The sequence below is a fragment of the Palaemon carinicauda genome, chromosome 3, assembly GCF_036898095.1.
Source record: "Palaemon carinicauda isolate YSFRI2023 chromosome 3, ASM3689809v2, whole genome shotgun sequence".
In the NCBI taxonomy this organism is placed as follows: Eukaryota; Metazoa; Arthropoda; class Malacostraca; order Decapoda; family Palaemonidae; genus Palaemon; species Palaemon carinicauda.
In genome coordinates this window covers 121,325,177-121,350,864 of record NC_090727.1, presented here as the reverse complement: position 1 = coordinate 121,350,864, position 25,688 = coordinate 121,325,177, and the positions used below count along the sequence as shown (strand labels likewise).

The 25,688-nt window shown below is 34.2% G+C and overlaps 2 protein-coding genes across 2 annotated transcripts; both read right to left on the bottom strand.

Annotated features, from left to right (window-relative positions):
• Positions 1-1,150: 1,150 nt before the first annotated feature.
• LOC137637829 (rhodopsin-like) lies at positions 1,151-3,213 on the bottom strand. Its single transcript, XM_068369941.1, has 2 exons — positions 3,112-3,213; positions 1,151-2,362 (listed from the first exon to the last, which is right to left on the bottom strand). The coding sequence occupies exon 2, from the start codon at positions 2,360-2,362 to the stop codon at positions 1,241-1,243; it is 1,122 nt and encodes a 373-aa protein (XP_068226042.1). The 5' UTR covers positions 3,112-3,213; the 3' UTR covers positions 1,151-1,240.
• A 10,392-nt stretch (positions 3,214-13,605) lies between these two features.
• LOC137637828 (rhodopsin-like) lies at positions 13,606-15,392 on the bottom strand. The gene is made up of 2 exons (XM_068369939.1): positions 15,308-15,392; positions 13,606-14,730 (listed from the first exon to the last, which is right to left on the bottom strand). Exon 2 carries the CDS (start codon positions 14,728-14,730, stop codon positions 13,606-13,608), a length of 1,125 nt encoding a protein of 374 aa, XP_068226040.1. The 5' UTR covers positions 15,308-15,392.
• Positions 15,393-25,688: the final 10,296 nt, after the last annotated feature.

Sequence of the window (25,688 nt, the reverse complement as noted above, 5' to 3'; positions counted from 1 at the left end):
AACATAGGTGACAACACATTCCCTTGGAGTACTCCACTGTTCACTGGAAATTCATTTGATAGGACTTCACTAACATTAACTTTACACTTACTATGCTCATGAACAGATTTAATCAAATTTACATATCTATCAGGAAATCCATAATAATGCAGGACTCTCCACAAAATTGGCTGGTGCACACTATCAAAGTTTTTTCATAGTCCACAAATGCAATCAACAGTGGATTCTTATATTCTACACATTGCTGTGCAACATGTTTTAAAATAGAAATTTGGTCAGTACAACTTATATCTTTTCTAAACCCCGCTTGTTCATCTCTAAGCTTTTCATCAATCTTTCTCTCTAGCCTCTTTGGAATATGCAAACTATATATTTTCATAACAACGGACGGAAGTGTGATGCCTCTGTAATTATTGTAATCAATCAGATCTCCTTTTTTTGCCATTTTCACCAATACTGCTAGCTCCCATTCAGCAGGTTTTGTCTCTCCATGGGACATTCTACAAAATAATATTATAAGTATTCTGGGAGTCACTTAATTTTCAGCCAATATCATCTCAGCAGTTATCCCATCGTATCCAGAGTTTTTCCATCTCTTGAGTTTTTTAAGAATAGCTTCGACTTCAAACACACTGAATTCATTCATGGGCACGTCAAGATCTTCCTCAGCTTCAGGTATATCAATAAAATTATTCCCATCATATCTCCTATTCATGACCTCACTAAAGTGTTCCATCCAATGTTGCCTTTCTTCATCCTCGGTTGTTATAATATACATGTTTTAATCTTTCATTTTTACAAGGCTAGACTATATTCTGGAATTTAGTTCTATTGTTCAACTCTTAGCCCCCAAAGTATAGCAATGAGTTAATAACTGCAATAACTGTTAGCATTATATATAGGGTACCGTAATACAAATTTTCATAATTTTCCATAAGGGTTTTAGTTCCAAAATTTTTATGAAAAATAGATGTGTTCATAAAAATAGATTACAGAATTTTGGGAGCTACCAAATTTTATCAGTAATAATCATTAACGCGTAATTTTTTCTAATTTAAATTAAAACAAACACATAAAAAGGTTAGACTGCATATGAAAAATGGATATAATAAAAGATTAAAAAATGCAAGGATTTATTTAAAAGGTTTTTATGAATAATGTCAGGTGTATACATCGATTCAAAGAAACATCCCAACTAGTTATCGATCATTTTTTTCCATAGCCATCAGTAAAATCCCATCTAACACTTCTCATTGGTTGAAGTTGTCTCAGCCACAGACGATTCATCGTCCTTTTCAGTAGCACAAGAAAGACAAGGCAGTTTCTTCTCCATTGCAGCTCGGTATTTGGGATGACTGATGGCATAAACAATAGGGTTGTACACAGCATTGGCCTTGGCGAAAACTGAACCCCAGATGGTGAAGAGAGGTGTAATGAAAGGCTTGTAGTACAAACCTACAAAATTGATAACAAAGTAAGGGCTCCATGCCATGAACCAAAGTGAAACAGTCATGAGGGCTACTTTGGCCAGTCGGCATTCGTTAGATGTCTTCTTGGCTTCTGGGTCATTTCTCAAAGACTTGACTCCCATCTTCTTGGCCTGTTCGCGCATCTGTTTCTCGTGATTGGCAACAGCCTTCAGGATGAATGTGTAGCAATAAACGATAATGAACAGAGGAAGAATAAAACAATCAAAACCATAGAAGTACAAGTAAAGATGGCCCCACAGATCATCAGAGAGGTAGTCTGTACCACAGGCAGTCATGTTACCTTCAGGAACATATCTATTGAATCCGAAAAATGGAAGCATGCACCAAAGTGAAGTGTGACCCCAAACATATAGAATTCGTAGCAAAGCACCAGAGTTGGTTAATGGTTTTGCTGCAATACCCTTAACAATGACGTTGTAACGATCAAGAGTAATGAAAACCATGGCCCAAATAGAGGCACAGCCACAGATTGAGCCTACAAGAGCATAGATCTCACAAAAGAGACCACTGAAAGCCCACATCTGATAGTAACAGTTTACCAAAGTTGGAGGAACCATGAATGCCATCATGATGAAATCGGAAGTGGCCAGACTTACGATAAACATGTTTGATGGAGTCCTAAGAGATTTGGTGTTCATGAAGACCCAGATAACAACAAAGTTACCACAGACTGCAAGACTGCCCATAACAACCATAAATACACCAACTAAACTGTACCAAAGTGGGTTCATGGGAGGAAATTGATACCAATGATCGTGAATGTAACCGAGGAGCTCTTTGGGAACCCTGTCGACAACGGTGTAGTTGCCATATGGATTCGTAGAAGGAAGCTCAAAGCCTTGCGAGTCGGAGGGATTGGTAAAATAACCCATCTGAAAGGAAAACAAACATGCAAATAAATGTTTAGACTCCTTAGATTGATTAACCTTTCTAGGAATGGAGGTTTTATTCCACAAACTACTTTACCAGATGATTAGGATCATACTAACGTCAATGTAATTTAAAAATATAAATTACCAATAGTCATTCAGGTTCTTTTTATGTTTTTGAATATTGATCAGAGAAGTATCGGAAGTTATGCTACCCATATTGCAAATCCTTGCTGTATGGATGTTTATGCAAAACATTAAAACTAATTTTTTTCATGGTAGATTCATCAACATATTTAGGAAATTCTATACTAAATCTATAATTCTTTCATCTGACAAAGACAAAGTAAAGGAAGCTTCATCTTCGATAACTTAATTTCTCGTGCTCTCTATAAGGCAATATGGAGTTATATATTGATATAATTAACTTTAACCATATCCAGACTATCTGACGCTGTTAAACATTTATTCATAAGTTTAAATTATTATTCTAAACCAATACAGGTCGTGGAACAGCCTTAATGATAATGTTCCTTCACTTACTTCTGAACACTGTTTTGAAATGAAACTGTTACTGAAAAAAAATTGCGAATATATTGAAATTCAAAATTGAATAGCACAAGTTTTGCGAGATTATCAAGTAAAATACTAAAATACTGGAACAAGGACAGGCATTCCCCCACTACTGCTAATACTAGTGTCAATAAAAAGAATGAATAGAAGAATAATATTTGTTTTCCTAAATTACATACGTCGTCGTAGTTCGAGGCAGTCGAGAATAATCAGCAGCGGCCAGGGACAGTTGCCCGGAATACTGTTCCAAGTACTACCGAAAATGGAATGCAACTCTTAACCTAAAATGCGTCTTATATACCTTCGCTTTCATGCTTTAGTAAGTTTTCTTAATTAGAAACAACAACTTACCTTTTGTTAAATACACTGGAAAAAATGCTACACAACTTCCCACCTTCTGAGTAAGCTGAGGAGATGTATGGCTTCTTTCGGAAATGTTTATAGCATCTTTTGAGAATCAGAAAACTCCGAATACCTAGTTTTTAAAAGTAATATTGAAAACAGGTGCGATTTCCACAAATAGTATTCAAGCTATAATATTCCTTCATATGGTATACATTTTGAAAACTATGCCATGGGATTGAAAATAATTCATACATTAAAAAAAAAAAAATTATATTAATCTCACAGCGTAATCATATATCGGCATAACATAGTTAAAAATAAAATATATAAAAACTTGAGAGGTTTTCACCTATGAATGTTTATTTTTTAATTAGAAGAATTTATAATATATTTGTATCATAAAATGAGAAAGTGAACAGTATTCTTTTATACAAACATGCTCTAAGATAAAGAATCTAAACATTTACGTTAAGTTATCTACAACAATATAGACAGCTTAAGTAGTATATTTTTAGTAAAACTAAACTTACTGAAAGATGCTCCATATTTACCTAGTGTTATCTTAAACCACTGTACTTTATTTCTAATTACCGTAATAATTCCTATGACTCGGATGTCAATACTAGATAATTTCATACTTGATTTATAATACTGATTACAGATATTAAATGTACAAAAGTAATAACTTATGGAAAGGACTGATTGATTGATTTGAAGTTTTCAGACATACTGATTATGGAGAGATCACGTTTAATTCATATGGGGCTCATATTTCAAAGGTATTGGCATTTGACTTTTAAGATTTAAAGATGCCCTCCATAATCCTCAAGGAAAAAACATAAATTGATGCAGTATTTTTATTTAGACACCATATCTATTATTAGTGATTCCAAGCAAGTACCGATATATTTATATAGTTATAGGGACATTTGGGTCTTAAAATGCAGATTGTGATTCAATATGTGGTCAAGGTCTTCGATCATTGAAAGAATTAGTTGATAAATTAGGTATAAATCAATTTTAATCCTTTAATGGTCATTGCCTTGCTTAGCTATGTATATTGAATATTGGAAATTTGAAAATTTCCTTTGTAGGTATTCTTTGTAATTTTAATTTCCTATCATCTACACCATACTATTTATGTTTATGCATTTGTCGAATACTTACATTCGCTATTGCCTTTACATTTAGTCTTAATATAAAAGAATTACATGTATTTTAGTTTGGCAACTAGCTTATTATTCATCATTGAGAGTTAGTATAAAAATTAAGTCTTGCGTATTCACATATTTAGTAATATTTTATCTAAATAATGTAGTTTTGACTTAATAATATTATTATTAATATTATCATTATTAATTTTGGCGGTCCAAATACAGGAGCGATTGACTGTTTTGAAGTTCTAAAGTGGTGTGATATCGGAGGTGTGACATCGATTTCAATAGCAGAATGAAATCGTCTGCAGAAATTAGCTTAATAGATAAATGTTGAAATTCTGCCAGAATCATAAACAACAACTATCACAAAATGTCCTGTAATATATGTTATATGCTGTACCAATCTGCAAAGTACTCCTCTAAGCATACTGCAATATCTCCGAGAAAGTATAACTCTCTTAGTCCTTACATTTTATTAGGTTTTGTAAAATTGCAACACTGCTGATAATCGCTCAAAATCAACTAATAATATCAGGGTGAAATATATTCCTTGTAAGAGGTTGTGCGTTTGGAAGTAATCTTGTTACTGTTTTTTTTTAGCCTGGTTGCTTCGTCATTTCTAAGCAAACCCACACTTGTTAAACATCACCCGTCCCCTCAAAAATAGTTTATATTTTTCAGTTTTATATATACTCACTCAAGAATCTTTAAACCTAAAAGATTAATGGCACTAAGAACTTCCATCGCCCACAAAACGCATCGAAAAAAAAAATGATAAACTGCCTTTCATTGCAGTCACTATTTTCTTAATAGCCACTAAAATTCCATACATTTTACATTAGAAATGGAGGTTGCCTGAGGATATTTTCTACTCCAAATTTAACAGCCAGATTATTTTTATCATTTTGAAAATATTGGAAAGATGAAACTTTAAGTAGTTTCCTAGATAGATTCAAATTAGTTGAGTTTCTATCTCTAAAATCATGAAAATTAGGATACTAAGAGTGAGCTTTATAATATATGAAAGGGTACTCAACTGCACTTTTAAAAGTAAGCCCATTTGGTAATATCTGCAATCTATATCAGTATCTAAATATCTAATGACCGTGGACTGGTAATGTTGCTCCAAAAACAGCACTTTCAGGGTTTTCAAAAGAATAACACAGGATCGTCTGTAGTGGGAAATTAACCCTAAAATACACTTTTGGACAATGCAAGTAATTCTTTGGCCAGTGATATAAATATCTGGATCTGTACAAGTACTGTTTATGTGAAAAAAAAAAGATAACTAGATAATGCGATCAATGTATTTCTTCTCCCAGTCATAGCCATTTCTGCTACTGCAAATGAGATAGACTTCACATACAAAAAAATTATAAAGACCTTCACATGTAATAACAATGGATGTTTCTTTTATAACCATTATAGATAACGTTATACTAAGTAAAGATCCCTGTGGAACTCTCTTCTTGGCTGTCTTCTTGGTAGGGTGTTGCCTACTTTCACATGGAAAATACTTGTTAAGAACGACTAATGAATAACAGCAACTCCCTTTTAAATCTACAATCATAAACTGTTTTCAAAATGTCATATCTCTGAGATGTATCGCATGTCTTTTCAATGTAAAAGAATACAGTCACATGGTACTGCTTTGGTGCAAAATAAATTCGTTGTTGGATGCATCTTCCATAAACTGCTTTCGGTAGAGGATGGGTGTGTAATTCCTTTCTTTTCGAGGTAACAAACAATTCTTGCGTAGATAATCTATTCCAAAACCTTACCTAGAAAGGATGTTAATACAACTGGTCGTTAACTTGATGTCAAGTTGGCCTAATTTTTTCAGGTTATAAAAATGGTGGAATGGTTGTGATTTTATATACACTTGTGCCCAGCTAGTATGCCATATCCTATCCATTATACTTGATATAAGGAGTTTAGTGTTTCTTAAAACTTGTTTTAATATTTTATAAGTATTCTCGTCAGCGCTAGAAGTTGAGTAATTGCATGTTGCTAGTTTAGAGGGAAACTAAAATCAAGGGACAATTGCTTGTCTAAGTTATAATGGTGTCCTGGAGATTTTTCTAGCATACATACATTTTCGAAGTGCTCAGATAGTGCATTACTCACACCTATAGAATCTCTAATACAATTATTACTCGTTTTAATACAGGTGAGGGGCTAAGCTATTTTTCCTTTATTCTTCCACACAATAGAATGTAGGGTTTTGGTACTATGGGAAAGGACCTAAGATGTCCAAAATTGAGGTGACCTCCTACACAAAAAAATCCCAAGCAACTGCTACACCTTTCATTTTTTTCTGTGCTAAGTGCACCCCTCTTACTCTACACTGATGCTAGTGACGTCACTCTATGGGGGGGGGGGTGTTCTCATCCAATCACCGGATTTGCCTTTTTCAGGAGAGAATTTTCTGAAGCAACCTTCAGATACTTTACCTTCGACCATTACCCACTACCAGGATATTTGGCTGTCCATCAATCCCATCACTCCCAGATCATATGCCCTTGTACACACCTTCATCCAACAGCCAGATGTCTAGTCCAGCCATACAGATTAGAACTGTACCCTTCAACACATCCCTGGTATACTGAATCCCATCACTGATCTCCTTTCTAGAAACACACTGGCCACTTTCCTTCTGGAAATGAATTAAAAGGCTTTGGAAAAAGCCCAACAAAAGTCACTGAGCACCAAATCTGCAGAACTTTCTGTATGTCTCTACATTGAGAAGACGCTGCCCTGGACAGCACGAATACCACTCTCCACTGTGGCAATAGCACTAGTAGACACTCCTGTGGACACCAGCCTCGATATTCTAACAAGTGATTCAATTAATCTATGGCCATTCACACCCCTCATGTCAATGAGCTGCATAAGTGCTGAAGTTTAAATTCATTTAGCATTACTAACGATACAAAAGATTGGGTCTGCTTCTGTACTTCACTTCCAATTTAAAAAAATGCATTGACACTCAGGTTCGTGTCTGTACACTTTTCATCAAAATCCGTGTCTTTTTTACCCAGATTCATGTCGACATGATTGGCACAATTTCATGTAACAAGGACATTGTGACATTTCACAGATTTTATTTGCTCCCTTTACTGGCCTGAAGTCATCTACATGCTAGATGCAGAATCCACTTTATGTACTGGTGTATTACTTTCTGGATGTCGAATGAATAGCTAGATTCGGCATCCTAGTGCATATTACTTCAGACATGGTTGCCACTTTCACCTCTTAATTGTGGAAATCACCAGGACACCTTCTTGGCATTACCCTACATTAAACTACTGCTTACAACACTGCAGCCAACAGAATGATAGAAAGTTTCCACAATTCCATCAAAGCCGAATCGAATCTAGCGAGATTCCATAACTTCAATGAGTCCTCCTCGGAAAAACTACTGTGTGTATACCCAAATGGTATTTTTCCTTTGTTTTTTATAAAGATTGCAGATTTCTTAGCTCCACAGTTATCTGTTATTTTGCACAATTTAGCAAGAAGAGGAGCTTTTAGCACTTGTTGGAGAATTGGTAAGGTTACTCCACTATGTAAATGTGTTTGTGGTAGATTAATCCAATTGATTACCGCCCAATTTCCATAACTCTTATATCATCTAAAGATTTTTAATGTCTTTTGGCAAAACGTCTTAATAGGTTTGCTGAAGGTAATCATCTGTTCCCTAATTTGCAATTTGGTTTTCGCAAAGGCCTTGGAGCATGTGATGCCCTTCTTACAATCGCCAATGATGTACAGAAATACATTGATTATGGTCAGGATTTTTGTATGATTGGTCTTGATTTTAGTGCTGCGTTTGACCATGTTAATCATGAGGCCCTTGTTTTTAAACTCAAACAGTTGGGAGTGGGTGGGTCGTTTCTTAGCATCATTATTGAATTTTTAAGTAATAGATTGCAAAGAGTTGTTGTTCATGGTCACCATAGGGAGTATAGGAATGTGATATCTGGTGATCCTAAGAGTAGTGTTCTTGGCCCATTACTTTATGTACCATATACACATGACATGTGGTTTGGACTCGAAAACAAGCTTGTTGCATATGTAGATAATGCTACTCTCTTTGCATCCATTCCAACTCCTGAATGTAGATCTGGGGTTGCTGAATCCTTTAATAGAGATCTAGCTAAAATTAGTGCATAGTGCAAATTATGGGGTATGAAATTGAATCCTAACAAACTCAAAGTATGATTGTAAGTAGGTCAAGGACAGTGGGTCCTCAGCATTGATAATGGTTCTTTAACATTGTATCACTCCTTTCAAATTTCAGGTGTAAATCCTCCTGCCGGCAAATTTACTTTTGAGGAACACATTAGATCCGTGTCTTCTTCAATTGCACAAAAAAATAGGCTTATTGAGAAAGTCTTAAAATATTTGATGATTAATCAATTCTGAAAAAGTGTTTTAATCCTTTCATTCTACCTTGTTTCGATTATTGTTCTCCTATCTGGTCTTCAGCTGCTGATTCTCATCTTAATTTGTTGGAGGGGAACTTACGGTCTATTAAATTCTTTATTCCTGATCTAGATATTAATCTTTAGCACCGTCGTTCAATTAATTCATTATGCATGTTGCATAAGATTTTTTTTAAATTCTGGCCATCGTTTACATCCAGATCTTCCCGGACAGTTCCATCCTGTTTGTAATACTAGGGATGCAGTTAATTTTAATAGTCAGGCCTTCTCCATCATGAGGCTCTAGACGTTTTATTCCAGCTGTGACCAAGTTGTGGAATGATCTTCTTAATCGGTTAGTTGAATTAGAAGAACTTCAAAAGTTCAAACTTGCAGCTAATGTTTTTATGTTGAACAGGCTGATATAAGCCCTTTTATAGTTTATACATGAAATATCTGTTTTAATGTTGTTAATGTTTTTAAAATTATTTTATTTTAATTGTTCATTACTTATATAGTTTATTCATTTCCTTATTTCCTTTCGTCACTGGGCTATTTTTTCTTGTTGGAGCCCTTGGGCTTATAGCATCTTGGTAACATTAAAATAAATATCTCCTATATAAATTATATAAACTTTAACAAAACAGGAAGAACTGAAATTAGATAGAACGATGTGCCAAGACAGTGGAAGACCATGGTACAGAGGCTATGGCACTACCCTTGACTATAGAACAATGGTTTGATTTTGGCGTGTCCTTCTCCTAGAAGAGCTTCTTATCATTGCTAAAGAGTCTCTTTTACCTTTACCAAGAGGAACTTGTCCACTGAACAATTACAGTGTAGTAAGCCCTTGAGTAAAGAAAAACTGTTTGATAATCTCAGTGTTGTCAGGTGTATGAAGACAGAAGAGAATATGTAAAGAATAGGCCAGACTATTCGCTGTGTGTAGGTAAAGGGAAAATGAACCGTAACCAGAGAGAAGGGTCCAATGTAGTACTATCTGGCTAGTCAAAAGATGCCATGACTCTCTAGTGGTAGTATCTCAACGGGTGGCTGGTTCCCAGGCCAACTTAGTACCTAATAACAATAAAATGATGCTTAAAATGAATAATACCCATATTAGGATGGCTCAGGTGTAGGACAAATCTCTTAAACAGGACTGGGACCATTGCAAGAAAACAACTATCCCATATTTAATCCACTCCGCCAAAAGGCCAGCAGAGTGCCAAGAGTCCTATCCCAAGTTGATTTGGATACTTCTGCAACTGGAATATTGATACGGCTAGCCTATTGGAACCTCTATGCTCCAACATTATTAGGTTTTTAACTATTCCCCACATATCCTATAATTGCCTTTTAAGATTAGCCCCAATCATAGCAATGGTATTTTTCTGAATCAATATAGTAAAAAGAGGTGGAGTGGTTTGATAAGAAGAAGGGAGAACTCTGGCAAAATATGAAGAAGGTTTAAGTATATATCAAGAATTAAAAAAATGTATTGGGAAACTTATTGAAGCAAACCAAGTAATCTCACGTTCAAGGAGCCGTTTTGTTTGTCATAAGGCTTTAGAACAAAAATAATGTTCGATATTGAAGCTGAGCATTTTTTTAAGGGAAATATCTAATACAAATTTTAATTACTTAAATATTAACAAACCGGATCTAAGGAAGGTTATCAAAGCATTCATAGTTATTATGAAGCATGTTTACAGTCAATTTGCCAATAAGATCAGAATGGGCACTCAACAAATATTCCTCTTAAATATGTCTACTCTATCACTGGAAAAAAATGTGTTCAATATTATATGAAGCTAGGATACAGGTGTCCTTCCAAATTTCTAAAACTGGGAACTGAAGAAAAAAACAACGTAACTTTTGCAAAATCTAGCTCAAACTCTCCCCAGACAGAATTGAGTAATTCACTATACGTCTGAATATACATTTAAATAATTTTTTTTTATGGGCTTTTTTGTGCAGTGCATTTTGGATTTATAGGAATCCAATTAAAGTGGGATAAAATAACGTTTTATTACTATAATGAGTTTAGAAATTTATGGATAAACATGTACAGTATATACTTTTTACTCTTATTCTAAATTACTTTCAGATGTCTGCATATAACCAAATTTTTTTTTTACGTTCTAGAACAAAATTAAGTGAACTTTTAATAAGGTGTCTTGAGTTAATTTTCGGGATTGAAAATCAGATAGCCAAAGAAAATCACTTTATGGACTTGTTAGGGAGATCTAGAATAGAATGGAGAGGAATATGGTATTTAGGTTTCATCTAAACTAATGGAGCCCAAAGGTACATTCAGATCTTCGGTTAATACTTAAATAATTGTTGTGAAGGATGCAGTAAGATAGATGAATGAACAATTCCTTTAAAAATAGGAACTAACTTAAAGTAAAATAACTACAAACATTTAATACGTAGCCTCCAATAACTGAATAAAAGATAAAGTCATTCATTCCAAAAATTATAGTATGTATTACGTTTTATTGTGCTATAATTGCATATATCTAAATCCTATCATAACAATGTCTTGTAAGTAACCCATAATATCAATAGGGTCCATGTTAGGATGTAATATGTCTCCCATACTGTTTTTGGTCCCATACTTATGTGTGTTAAATAGTAAAAGGAAAATCACAATTTACGTAGATTGGTGCACTTCCCCCTCGAAATAAAGTCCATGAAGCAAGCAAGTTTGACTCATCCTTAGCCGAACAGTACGATTTTTCTTCTACCATTTGGTGATAATCTATGGACAATGCTCAATTTTTAATCTTATTTTCTTATACTTTTCATTGCTGATCAAAATTGGAGAAGACCAACTTGCTTGATATTTGTTCTTAGTAATATTACAGCTCTTGCTGCTTTGTTGGCTAATTCATTATCTTGAATATGAATATTGGCAGAGACCTAAGAGAAATGTTCCTTAATGTACTAAATCTTTCAAGTAAATTGTAAAATTACTAAAGCTCAAGATGGAAGCAGCCCCAACAGGAATTGCCTATGGTAGTCAACTTTACTGTAAAAACACATGTATTCTTCGAGAATCTACCGTCATGGGAGCAATCCCCATGGACAAATGCCCAGTACATTCCCCTAGGTGTTTTAGAATCTTCATGTCTGAACATAATCCAAAAATTGTCTCTTCACTTCCTGGTCAGAGACACTTCTTGATTAATAGTTTGTTGTATAGTAATGATTCTACATTCATCCAAGAAGGTAACTAAAGGCAACACCTTAATTTTATTACTTTTGATTAACGCTATCAATTTCTTTATTGAGACGAACAGAAGAAGGTACGGAGGCCCAACTACTATCAGATTTGTAAATATCGTACAGTTTGATGCTCTAGTTGAATTTCACTCTATATTGCAGCCTTAACTTCGTTTTTTTTTTCAAATCTAAAAGGTAAATCAGCACTGACAACATATACCGTAAGCTCTTAACAGATGACTTCTTGAAGGCTCTAGAATAGATCCTTAGGCCAGAACATTGAAAAATTGTCTCAAGTTTATTTGCAATCCGGCAACCATAGCCAAGTTAAGGGATACATTGAAATTTTAATTTTTCATCAGCGCTCTAAATGCAAACAAATACATATGAATGATGAGAAATTTCTTTAACTTGAATTAAAAGTTTTAATATTGATAGCCCAGGCTAATTTGCTAACAGAAAACATTCCACAAAATATAACCTACTAGGTCATAGGAACTTGAATTGCACAGAAGAATAGTTTTGTTACAGGTATTCCTGGTAAACTAAGCAACTATTTTAGAGGAATATTTTTTTACGTGAAAAAAAAATTATAAACATACGAAAAAAGAGTAAGTTAGCTGAACTCTAAAGTATGAATTCTATATTGATAACTAAAATGGGAAAATCCAAAGTGACTGTTGCTAGATTGTGTAGGGAGCAAAGACCAACAGAATCTTAATTGGCTGTGATAAGTACAATGACCTTGATATCAGCGTCGAAACATTTTGGGGATGAAAATACCGTTTGGGTTTTGCTGATAAAGGTCTATAAACTACTAATAATAACCTCAGATGGACCTCTTCAAACCCTGACTCCAAATCATGTAGGTCTCTCAGCCAGGGTGAACTATTTGAAAAATCATGGTTCATCAACTCAAGCATATATACATGGTAAATAACTGTTCTATCATTGAAAAGCAGAAATTTCTTACAGAAAAACAACATCTAAAATGACTCAAAATAAATACTTTTAATTTGTGAGATTGCTTTGTTGATTGTTCCATATTAATATACATGTTATATTCTTTCATTTTAGCTGTGCTAGACTATATTCTGGAATTTAACTTCATTGTACAACTCTTAGATCCCGAAGTAAAACAATGATTTAGTAACTGAAATAACTGTTAGCATATGTAGGGCAACACAATAACAACTTTTATGTTTTTAATAAAGATTTTAGTTTATAATTTTATGAATTATGGATATGTGAATTTATGAAAATTAATGAAAAAAATTTAAGAACTACCAAATGTTATCTTTGAATAGTTATTAACAGCTATATTTTTTCTAATTTTAAGTATAACAAGATATAAAAGGTCAGACAGCATATGATAATGGATATAATAAAAGATTTTAAAAATGCAAGGATTTATTTAAAAGGTTATTTGAATAATGTCAGATGTATACATCAATTTTAAGGAACATCCCAACTAGTGATCGATTGTTTTTGTTCATAGCCATCAGTAAAGTCCCATCTAACACTTCTCATTAGTCGAGGTTGTCTCAGACACAGCGGATTCCTCGTCCCTTTCAGTAGCACAAGAAAGACAAGGCAGTTTCTTCTCCATTGCAGCTCGGTATTTGGGGTGACTGATGGCATAAACAATAGGGTTGTACACAGCATTGGCCTTGGCGAAAACCGAGCCCCAGATGGTGAAGAGAGGTGTAATGAAAGGCTTGTAGTGCATGCCTACAAAATTGATAACAAAGTAAGGACTCCATGCCATGAACCAAAGTGAAACAGTCATGAGGGCTACTTTGGCCAGTCGGCATTCGTTAGATGTCTTCTTGGCTTCTGGGTCATTTCTCAAAGACTTGACTCCCATCTTCTTGGCCTGTTCGCGCATCTGTTTCTCGTGAGTAGCAACAGCCTTCAAGATGAATGTGTAGCAATAAACGATAATGAACAGAGGAAGAACGAAGCAATCAAAACCATAGAAGTACAAGTAAAGATGGCCCCACAGATCATCAGAGAGGTAGTCTGTACCACAGGCAGTCATGTTACCTTCAGGAACATACCTATTGAACCCGAAAAATGGAAGCATGCACCAAAGTGAAGTGTGGCCCCAAACATATAGAATTCGTAGCAAAGCACCAGAGCTGGTTAATGGTTTTGCTGCAATACCCTTAACAATGACGTTGTAACGATCCAGAGTAATGAAAACCATGGCCCAAATAGAGGCACAGCCACAGATTGAGCCTATAAGAGCATAGATCTCACAAAAGAGACCACTGAAAGCCCACATCTGATAGTAACAGTTTACCAAAGTTGGAGGAACCATGAATGACATCATGATGAAATCGGAAGTGGCCAGACTTACGACAAACATGTTTGATGGAGTCCTAAGAGATTTGGTGTTCATGAAGACCCAGATAACAACAAAGTTACCACAGACTGCAAGAGTACCCATAACAACCATAAATACTCCTACTAAGTTGTACCACAGAGGGTTCATGGGAGGAAATTGATACCAATGATCGTGAACGTAACCCAGAATCTCTCGTGGAACCCTGTCGACAACGGTGTAGTTACCGTATGGGTTCGTAGAGGGAAGGAGGTCACTGCCACCCATGTTGGATTGCTCGTCCCAGTAGCCCATCTGATGAAAATAAAGACAATTAGCAAAGTTATTACAATTTACTACAGCAGTTACATACTCACAGTCAAAACATTTGGCTATTCTTTAATAATTATTTTCATTAAATTCTATAGCCGTAATTAAAACAAAACAATAACAGTTATACTTTTCATCAAAATTATCCTATATTATTGCCATTTTGTATTATCATACTGAAAAATGAAATGATCCAAGATTAGCATATGTTCAAATAAACAATAGATAAATTTGAACATATCAAATAAGTATTATAATAATTAGTGTTTTCACTAGGGAAATACGAAGAAATATTTCCCTATGATTTTCATCTAATTCTACCAAATCTAAAAAAAGAAAGGAAAACAAAATAGTAGATTTGACAGCACTTCATAATTAATGGGTAACTTTTGCGAATGCAACATGGTGTAGCAATATTACTGACAAGAATATTTTATAACAGAAAACACAGGTCAAACAGTACCATTATGTGACTATAACATATAAAATACATAATATAGAACTTTGCCATACAAATGAAAAATAGTATCTAAAACACAGATTGGTTTTCTTTGACACCTACGTCGTCGAAATTCTTCGAAGGGAGAGAAAATGCTCAGCAGCCGTCAGGAACAGTGCCCGGGATCCCGTTCCAGGTGCTACCTAAGCCGGAGTGTTACCGTTCACAGAAGATCGGCTTTATATAGCAGAGTTCCATGCTCCAGTGAATTCCCTAATGTAAAGTAGAGTAACTGTATTCAAGGAAAGGTAAAAACAGAGGCTCTACGTGTAATCAACCGGCAAAGTTAAGTAACTCCAACCCTCAAAGAAACCTAATAAAGATGAATAGGGTTTCTTTGCTGAAGGATGAAGAACACATACACTATAAAAATCACAAAATTCATAGAATCTCTTATCAAAAATTATTCGATAATAGGATCATGTTTTAACTAACTGATAACACATCTTTCCCATTTAAAATAAATATCATAAGCCAGTTATATGACCATACAAACATAATGTAATGTCCCAAATATGGTTAGGAATGAATATTAAATTGATAAAACAATTATATCTAGTCATCTTACATGACTTGATACATGATTTCGCTTAGAGATCTTGCAGAGCCAAAACATTAGGTTTTTACGAAAATATTTGGGAACTAAACAACTGATGATGAAAGAAATGCCTTTTTCATTGCTTCAAAACGGGGACTTTTTTTTTTTTTTCAACGTTGCCTTTTCTCTATTATATACGAGTATGTTACTATCCATAAAGCATTCAGATTAATACAAAAATATCAATCATATTTTCTATTTCCTTATTCTTGGTGTTCATCTGTTTATTCCTATATGAAATTATAAGAAACTTGCTAATAATTCCATGTTCATTTATCATAATTCAATTTAAATCTCTTTGATAAAAATTATATCACGTAAATTATACAAATAAAATCATAATATACATGACATGAACCCTACAGTAAATGGTAATGTTATCTCACTTTGAATATGTTTTATGAATCTATTCATGAGTTACTGCTACATGGTGTTTGCAGGGAAAGTTTTCTAGAAATGGATAATATACGACAAAATAGGTATTTCAACTAATTTTGTTTTGTACTAAAGCTGAAACGCTTTTACTTTGAAAACAAAAAAACTTACAAGTTATCATAAAAGGAATTTCATGATTTGATCTCAAAAGATTAAATAAATGCCCTTAAAAATATTAATTTCAAAATTCCTAAAGATTCGCCAATTCTTACTAATAATAATCAAAAGTTTCCCCTAAAATCAAGATAAAAAAAAAATATTTCACTTCATAGGAAACCTGTGAATAAATACGCATATTTCCTCATTTTACAGAAGAAATTTTTTTTTAATTTAATTGTTTCATTGAGTTTAAAAGGCACTTTTACATATACCTTTTAACAGGACTTGAATTCATTGCAACTTTACGAGATATAAGATTGATTACTTATCTAAACATTTATATGAAGATACATAACTAATAACTAATTTAAGAAAAGAAAAGCTTTTATATGTGTCGATTGCTCTGATTCGAAGTAAAATAAAATAGATTCCAATGTGAATTTAGAAATACTATTGGTACCAGCATTTCCTTCCGTCCAAGAGTAAAAGAGAAGGTGTAACTGGAATCAAGTTGATTCTCAAAAGGAAAACAATAACAATGATCCCCATAACTGGACATTCTACCAGTAAGTATCTCAGGGTCAGGGACACCGAGCAATATTCACAATTTGGTTGGTCAACATTTTATTGAAAGAAACGTCTTTAACTTATGCACCCAGTCTTAATTAACAAATATCTTTCGTCCATCGTCTACCTCTAAGGCATGTTGAGATTCTGATTATCTCATAAAAAAAAAACTAATTGAAGTTGACATTTTACTAATTCTCGAGTTAGAGTAATATATCCATTGTTAAGTGTATTCAACAAAACTTTATAAGGCAAAAATTCATACCTTCATTTCCAATGGCTAAACTAGTCTTTTAATGAGCATCTTTTTCATTATCTTACGTGTGTTAGATTCCAGACTAATCGGGTGAAAATTGAATGCTGAAAAAATAAAATCTTCTTGGTTACCAAAGCTAGAAAGCAGTCTTCTCTTAAGTACTATGACATCCACTATAACACCAAATTATATTCATAAAGGTCTTAAAGATTGAATCAGACTTTGTTTCTCTGGATGGGGAGCTAAATCATCTAATTTTTAATTCAAGAATATGTTTTCTTATCTCTACCTGTTATGATATCCGTGGGTGTTTTTTTTTTATTTGTAAGGCACATTATACTCCAGTCAGTCTAGCAAAAATATAAGGGTGGATTTAGAAATATTGCAAAAGAATATTTCTTTATATAAATACAAACCTTAAGTTGCATAGTTGCTAAGAAAAAAAGGAAAGCAAAAATTTAAAGGGAAAAACATTTCAGAAAGTGCAATTAAAAATGTACTATTTCCTATGAATTCTTTCAAAAGTTTAAGTTGAAAAATAACCAAGTGAGAAGAACTTTGTGCTTTGTTCTCTATTATTAGAAAACTGTTAAACTGTTACTCAAAACATGTAATACAATTTAAGTCTCCATACAGTATCTAACTATAAATAAAATACTGCAAGCATGCTGAGTTATTATTTTTTTTTTATACTGTATACTGAACACAACCAAGAAATTAAATGTTTTAAACATTCATTAGCTCTGGGTAGTTGTGGAACTATTCTTAAGATACATATCAACCTTTTAAGAAAACAATATTTCTCATGAGTTTTACCTTTTCTGGTATTATTGTGCATAATATTACTTACTAAATGCAAAATGGTAGGTATAATATTAATCTGCTAGTTAATTTTCTGTAAATTCCAATGTCCTATCCATTCTTCTTAAATGTACACATAAGTGCATTGTTCTTTTCAATACATTTCCAAATATTGTCAACCAAAAATTCTACCTTGTCTGAAGTGGAGTTCGAGAGGTATCCTACTCAACTCTTGACGGCCTTTTAATGTCTTATCTTCCCAGCACGGGACATATCTCTGTGTTACAAGCTGGTCTGATGTCATAATGAATGCCTATTAGTTACTTCATAGAACAATAAACATAAAAAAGGCTGGCATGGCTTGAAGCTACTCTGAATGCTAAGCCTCATAAATTTCATAAGCTCTTGCCAGTGTTGAGATACTACCGCTACAGAGTTATTGGATTCTTTAACTGGCCAGACAGTACTTTATTGTATCCTCTCTCTGGTTACAGCTCATTTTCTCTTTGCCTGCACATCCATCGAATAAACTGGCCTATTCTTTATATTTCTCCTCAGTCCTCATACATCTGACAACACTGAGATTACCAAACAATTATTCTTCACTCAATATAATTGTTCAGTGGCTACTTTCTTTTTGGTAAGGGTAGAAGAGACTCTCTAGCTTTAGCAAACAGCTCCACTAGGAGAAGGACACTCCAAAACCATTGTTCTCTCATCTAGTTTAGTACCATAGCCTTTGTACTATGGTCTTCCACTGTCTTAGGGTGGAATTCTTTTGGTTGAGTACACTCGGGCATGCTATTCTATCTTGTTTCTCTTCCACTTGTTTTTTTTTTTTAAGTTTTTATAGTTTATATATGAAAAATCCAATTCAATGCTGTTGCTGTTCATAGAATATTTTTTTTATTGTTCATTACTTTTTATCATAGTTCATGTATTTCCATGTTTCCTTTCCTCACTTTGCTACTTTTCCCTGTTGGAGGTCTTGGGCTTATAACCTCTTGCTTTTCCAACTAGGGTTGTAGCTTAGCTTGCAATAACAATACAAGGATATCAGATTACAATTCATCCAAGCTGCAACTTTTCAGATGACAGGGTGTTAAAAATAAGAATACTGTATGCGCACTGGTAGGCTACTCTGCAAGTTGAAGAATTTGCTGCAAATTTGTTTTGGCATGGTTTTTCATATAGCCTGCTCCTGACTGCAGATAAACAAGGTAGCATGGCTTACACTTTATTCAAATGTCTGTTCTTATACCTAGTTCTATCAGTTTGGATCAATTGGAGCAGTTATTCAATCATCTACACATATTGCAAACATAGACTTGCAGTACCAAATCTTTGTATTCTAGCTTTTACTCTTTCCAACTTTTTATGCATTCTATTAAGACATAGATCAAAACAGACCTCTTGCAAAAAAAAAGTTATCTTTCATGAGTTGATAATAAAGAATTGGAATAATGTATTTAGGTCTTTATCTTATTCTCTATCTTCAGAATCACATATCGCATCAATTTTCACATCAGCAGATGCCGATTCCTGAAGTAATTCAATTGGATCTTTATGATCTTCAGTAGAGTTATTATTGTGTTCCTCAACAGCTGCTTGGTGTTGACTTCATTTTAGGGTCACTCATTCACACCCTTAATTACTCTTTATTTGTTGGTAGTGTCATTGTGTGAAAACTACAGCTTATTCCCTACTGGCCCGTTTGTTTTCAAACAGCCCGAATCGATTTAATCTGGCTGGGTCCTGGGCTTTTATGCATACTGTTGGATACATCTTGGTGTATGCTCGCCGGATGCCTCAGGTGTTTTTCTAATAGCATTATGTGTCTGATTTATAGCAGTCAGTGCTTTTGTGTCTCGTAATTGTTATCAATTGTGACATCTGGCGACGAGGATCATTTTGAATCATGTGTTCAGAGGATATTCACATATTAATACAACATAAACTCAAACTCATAAGCTTCCCAGCATACAAACCAGTGCCCCAAAAATTGAATATATTGCTATGATAATCATTGAGTTCCATTTCGACCCTGCAGTTTCTCTTACATTTGAAGCATTTTTTCGGGCTCTTTGCAGATATTTTTTGAAGCTGAATTCTCATCACAGGACAATTCAATCATGGAAAGTTCGTACTTAGCTGTGCAAATTAGGATCTATTGAACACGACAAATCTTACAACTTTATTCTTCAAAAGGTGCCATGCAATTCTACTTCCGACGAAATGGTTTGCATTCTCAAAGAAATTTTTGGTGAACAGTCCTCCTTGTTCAACATCAGATTTCAATGCTTGAACCTTGCAAGTTGTAGGGAGATGACTTTGTCAAGTATGCCGGCATTGTGAGACATGACTGTGAATGGTTCAAGCTCGACTCATTAACAAGTGATCAATTCAAATGTTTAATTTTGGTTTGTGGCATGCGTTCATCGATCGACAGTGGTAGTCATGCATGCATACTAGCCAGGATTGAGCAAGATCCAAGCATTGCATTCCAGCAAATCCCCACAGACTGTTAATACTTCCTTAATCTCAAACATGACACCGCTATGATTTCAGAAAGCAATTAATCGGCACCCAATGTTTTGAATGCAGTCCATAAGGGTCATATAAACAATACTTAGTCATATCAGAGAAATTCATTCAGCAGACCACAGCCACGAGTCATACCATGCAGACCAATTGATAATCACGAACCACCCACAACTTGTTGGAGTTATGGTGAATAAGACCTTGTCCGTTTTTGTCCATACAAACGAAACAGATGTTAGAAATGTAACTAATTTAGTCATAAAAAGGGATTTTGCCGTGCTAAACAGTTCCATAAATATGATTCAGTTAACAATTAAAACAGTCGTGTTGCTAATTTTGCCAAGGATTCCATTGCCAATCAGAAGTACATTACTGTCTTCATCAATGACTGTGCCACTCTGTGAAGAGTTGAAATACAGCTGAAGTAAAAGGAAGGCCTTAGCTCTACTGTTGGTGGTCAAAAAAGTTTCACAAGTTCCTATACGGATTACACTTGATTTGGTTGATGGATCATAAGCCATTAATATTAATTTTTGTCTCTAAGAAAGGCATCTTGCTTTACATGGCTAGTAGTCTTCTATGCTGGCCCAAAATTTTGCTGGGTTGCAGTATTTCCATCCAGTACAGGAAGAAAACTGATTTTGGTCAGGCCAACACTCAAACGTCTATTCACCCAGCACAAGTTACCTGAGATCCTCATTTCGAACAATGGGACGAAATTCATTTCAGACTTGTTCGAAACATTTTACTGCCAGCATATACGTTCACCTGCATATCACCTTCAGTCCAACGTTCTTGTTGAGCATTTTGTGGACACATTCAAGCGCACTCTATTGAAAGCACAGGACGGGGCAACTACAGAATAAAGACTCCAAGATTTTCTTCTAAACTATCGCACAACCGCTAAGCCTAGTGCAAGCAATATATTACCAGATGAAGCCCTTATGGGACAGAAACTGCATACAACACTGCAAGCTCTACACCGAAGGGAAATCACGAAGGAATCAACCACCAAAAATCATCCTGGAGCAATTGTGATGAATGAATCAGTGTATGCGAGAGCCTATCTCCAAAAACTTAACATTAAAAAGCTGGAATCATCATTGGACAACGTGGAAATTATATGTATTAAGTTTAAGTTGACAATTATACGTGGGTGCGACATCAGCCGTAATTACGCTTTATCACAAAAGCTTTAATTTGCTTGATAGTTACCAAGGCTCTATGACAAAATTGGAGATAGTTATCACAGAGTATAGATAACGGGATTATTTTGTTGGATTTAAATGCTAATCCAAGTAATGTGATATTTTGAAAAAAAAAATAGCTGTAATTAGCGAGTCATTGTCTTTTTGGTGTTTGAAAGGTGTTTCCTAAGGATCCTTATACCAATATTTGCCCGGGTCGACGTTATACTACTAGATCTCTATGTTATGTAGTCCTCCACATACCTCAAGCTTTCCAATTAATATGATCAGTACGGAAGTGCTCTGTAGGATGATTTTCACGTTTGTTTTGAAATCAACCAAGATATTTTCGTGAACAGGAATGTAATAGAAATTGTATGAATTATATGAGTGAAACCTCCTCTTTTGATGGAGATCATAAAAGATAAGTTTATATCAAATGGAGAGAACTGAAATACAGTGCTCCAAATACCTTATTTCTAGTTACATATAATGAACATCTTGTCTTGACTTCACACAAATTTCGAATGGTTCCAGGTTAGAATGATCAAGTGAAGGTGTTTCATGGTGCCATTCGGGAGAAATTCCTTTTCTGGGTGGATAGTGAGACGCTAGGAACTAAAATTGACGGCCTAAGACAAGCACTGGAGTGGAAGGCCATTCATTTTAGAAATACTGAAAATGTTTATAAAGAAATGAAGAACGATAGAAAGAAAGAAACACAATTGTTAAAGAATAAACATCTAACACGACATGTCAGGGGATAGAGAAAAAAGCTCAGAAATTACAATCTAAAGAGTGACAAAATTTTCAGGACTACAAGTGCATCGATCCTCAGTTGTGTGATTCAGTGATAAAAAGGACAGCCAAAGACTTATTTTCAAGATATTTTGTTATTTTGTTTTCTGCTTTCCCCACTTACAGCATTTTCTGTAGAAATTATGGCGAGGAACTGGCATGGCCATTGGTCGAATACCTCAAACTAGAATTTCAAGGATAGCTATACTAACTTGGCCACCTGATCACTTAGAAAAGACGCTGTAAAGAGGGACTTTATCATACAGAATCAAGATTATACTGTTGGGACGTTGTGCATGAAATTGATAAGAAGTCAGCTTGATCTCCAAGGTATGTAATTTTTTTCTAGATAAGGCTACTAGAAATCATATATATTCATTGATAACTTACAGTCAGGGCATTAGCTTAGGGAATCATATTGTGCTTATGCCATCTGTGCATGTACTTTTTTCCCGCAAATTAGAGAAGAATATATTTTAGGAAAATAAGCATATCCTACTTTCATGACAAAATTTTGGTTAATTAAATCGTTCTTATACTAAGTAACTTTTTATAAGATTTATCAATAAAAAAAAATCTCAAGGGTTTTACTAAAATTTAATAGTGGTATCATTTACCCCAATACAACTAATTTTCTACTCTGACTTATTTTCAAGGTTCCGCGGTAAATAGCTCTTCTAGGGGAAAGACACTCCAAAATCAAATTATTGTTCTCTAGTCTTGGGTAGTGTCATAGCCTCTGTGCCATGGTCTTCCACTGTCTTAGGTTAGAGATCTCTTGCTTGAGGGTACATTCGGGCACACAATTATATGTAGTTTCTCTTCCTCTCGTTATTTTGATTTTTTTTTTTCCTCTTGTTATTTTCAAGTTTATATAGTTTTTATTTGAAAGATTAATTCTAATATCATTGTTCTTAGAATTCTCTTGTAGTTTTTCTTATTTACTTTCTTCACAGGGCTATTTTCCCTGTTGGTGCTCATGGGCTTATAGCATCCTGCTTTTCCAACTAGGGTTGTAGCATAGAAAGTAATAATAATGATAATAATATTAATATTAATAATAATAATAATAATAATAATAATAATAATAATAATAATAATAATATCCATCATTGATTATCCATTAATCAAAGATAATACTCAACTTTCGTTACTAATCAATCTTTCAACCACAAAGGCTACTTTATTGTAATGCTAGTGCTACTAGCGACTGCAAATCAACTAATAATGAATTAGGTTAGCAATATTTATTAGAACATCAACGGTTACCAAATTAGATTCAGGAAATGATACGGTATAATATTTCAGAAGCTGTATCATGAATATTCATTTAACTTCTCTCGTCACAACCATTAAAGCAAGAGTGACTTCCTTATCTCCATAAAGTCGGACTGGCCCCGGGGACGAGTGGCAATTCCTCCCACCCCAAACCCTCCCCACTAAAGTATTTACTGAGCCCCTGCAATTTTTTTTACGAACAACTGAATGTTTTAGATTTACTTCTTCAGAGCACATCTTATTTTTAAGAACATACTTCATAACATTTGGTTGTTATAGCTAAGTGCACATTAAAGCATCCAATAGCTCTACAATTATTCTTTTCGACAGTATATTTTCAAGCTATTTTTTGCTATAGTAAATTGAAAACCCATACATCTCACAGCTCTAGACAATGTAATATATAGTAACCATAATTGTGCTCAAACACATTTAGTAGCTCTGGACAAGCAAATACGTAGTATATTTAAAATTTGATAAAAGGTATATTATTTTTCAAAGTAAATAGTAAATTAAGCCTGAAAATTTAGTTACTTGAGCAGTGTGAACTGCAAATGTCTACTACATCCCAGATTTTATAATTAAAAAAATGGAGAAGTTCAGAAAATCTAACACGAGGAAAAGTATTTATTGACCAGGAAAATTAAAGCTACCAATTCCATAAGAAAAACTTTGATGAAACATGTTATGTTGAAGTTCTATCTGAATTAAAAACTATTTCAGTTTCAGCATGCAAACCTGTAAGAAGTCTTATTGGAGCTTATTGGAGGAAAGATCGCTATAGAAGATCGGTTTACAATGCTCCTCATGCCAACTTTATCATCATTGGGAAGAAATATACGTCGATGCAGACAAAAACCTAAAAATGCACCACCAAATCGACAGCAAAGGAATAATTTTGGTTGGTTTTCCTAACTGGGCAGCAGATGGGAATTTTACAGTAACTCCATCAATATATTATCAGCTGTATTTCAAGGAGGTACACATAGTGTTCCCATAATTTTGCCCCTGCTTCCGGATGAGACAAAGGAAACTTAGGTTAATCTATTCACATATTTGTTGCAATGCAAACCGCAACTTAATCCAAGCTCTTAGTTGACTGAATGAATTAGGAGCTCTGAAAGCTTTTGTAGAAAACTTTCAAGATGTAACAATAAGTTTATGTCACTTTCATTTATCTCAGTCTAATTTAGGAAAATATTGGACCTAGGACTAGGAGAACGGTATAGAGAAGATGGGGTATTTAATTAAAAGATCAAATCTTTTCCCGCATTAACTTTGCTTCCTTTAATTGACGTTGTCGAAGAATTTATTGAATTGTCCGATGAGTGACATTTGCCACCAGAGTACATCACCTTTTTTCAAATGAGTTTCATGACCAAGCAGGAGGCAGTAGAGGGATAATGATGCAACCAACATTTTCTATTGAGTCTTGAAATGTTTAAGAAAGAATTATAAACCAATTACCGAGATCTAATAACAGCATACGGGTATTGCACAATGCCTTGCAGTATTCTTTATTGTGTTACCATACCTCTATTCAGAAACCGATCTATACAAGAAAATGGCGAAAGAATTGCTTCAGAAGGTTCCAAAGGCGTACAATATTTCTTGAACTTTGAAGCCCCACGTAAATTTGGGCTTATAGTTCATTTAGGTGAGGAGTTTCTTCATTATCACTATTCGTTGATATTTAGAAATTAAGAATTCTAATTGCATATATTTCAAATTTTAAGTGAAAATCATGGAGTCTCTTGCACCAAAAATTTCAAGAATTTCTTTTTCAACATGAAAGAGTTTCAACTTCAGTACTTAACAAAAACGAATAGAGTGACATTGTTTATCGCATATTTGTCTTTATTCTTTATTTTAAACATGATTAGG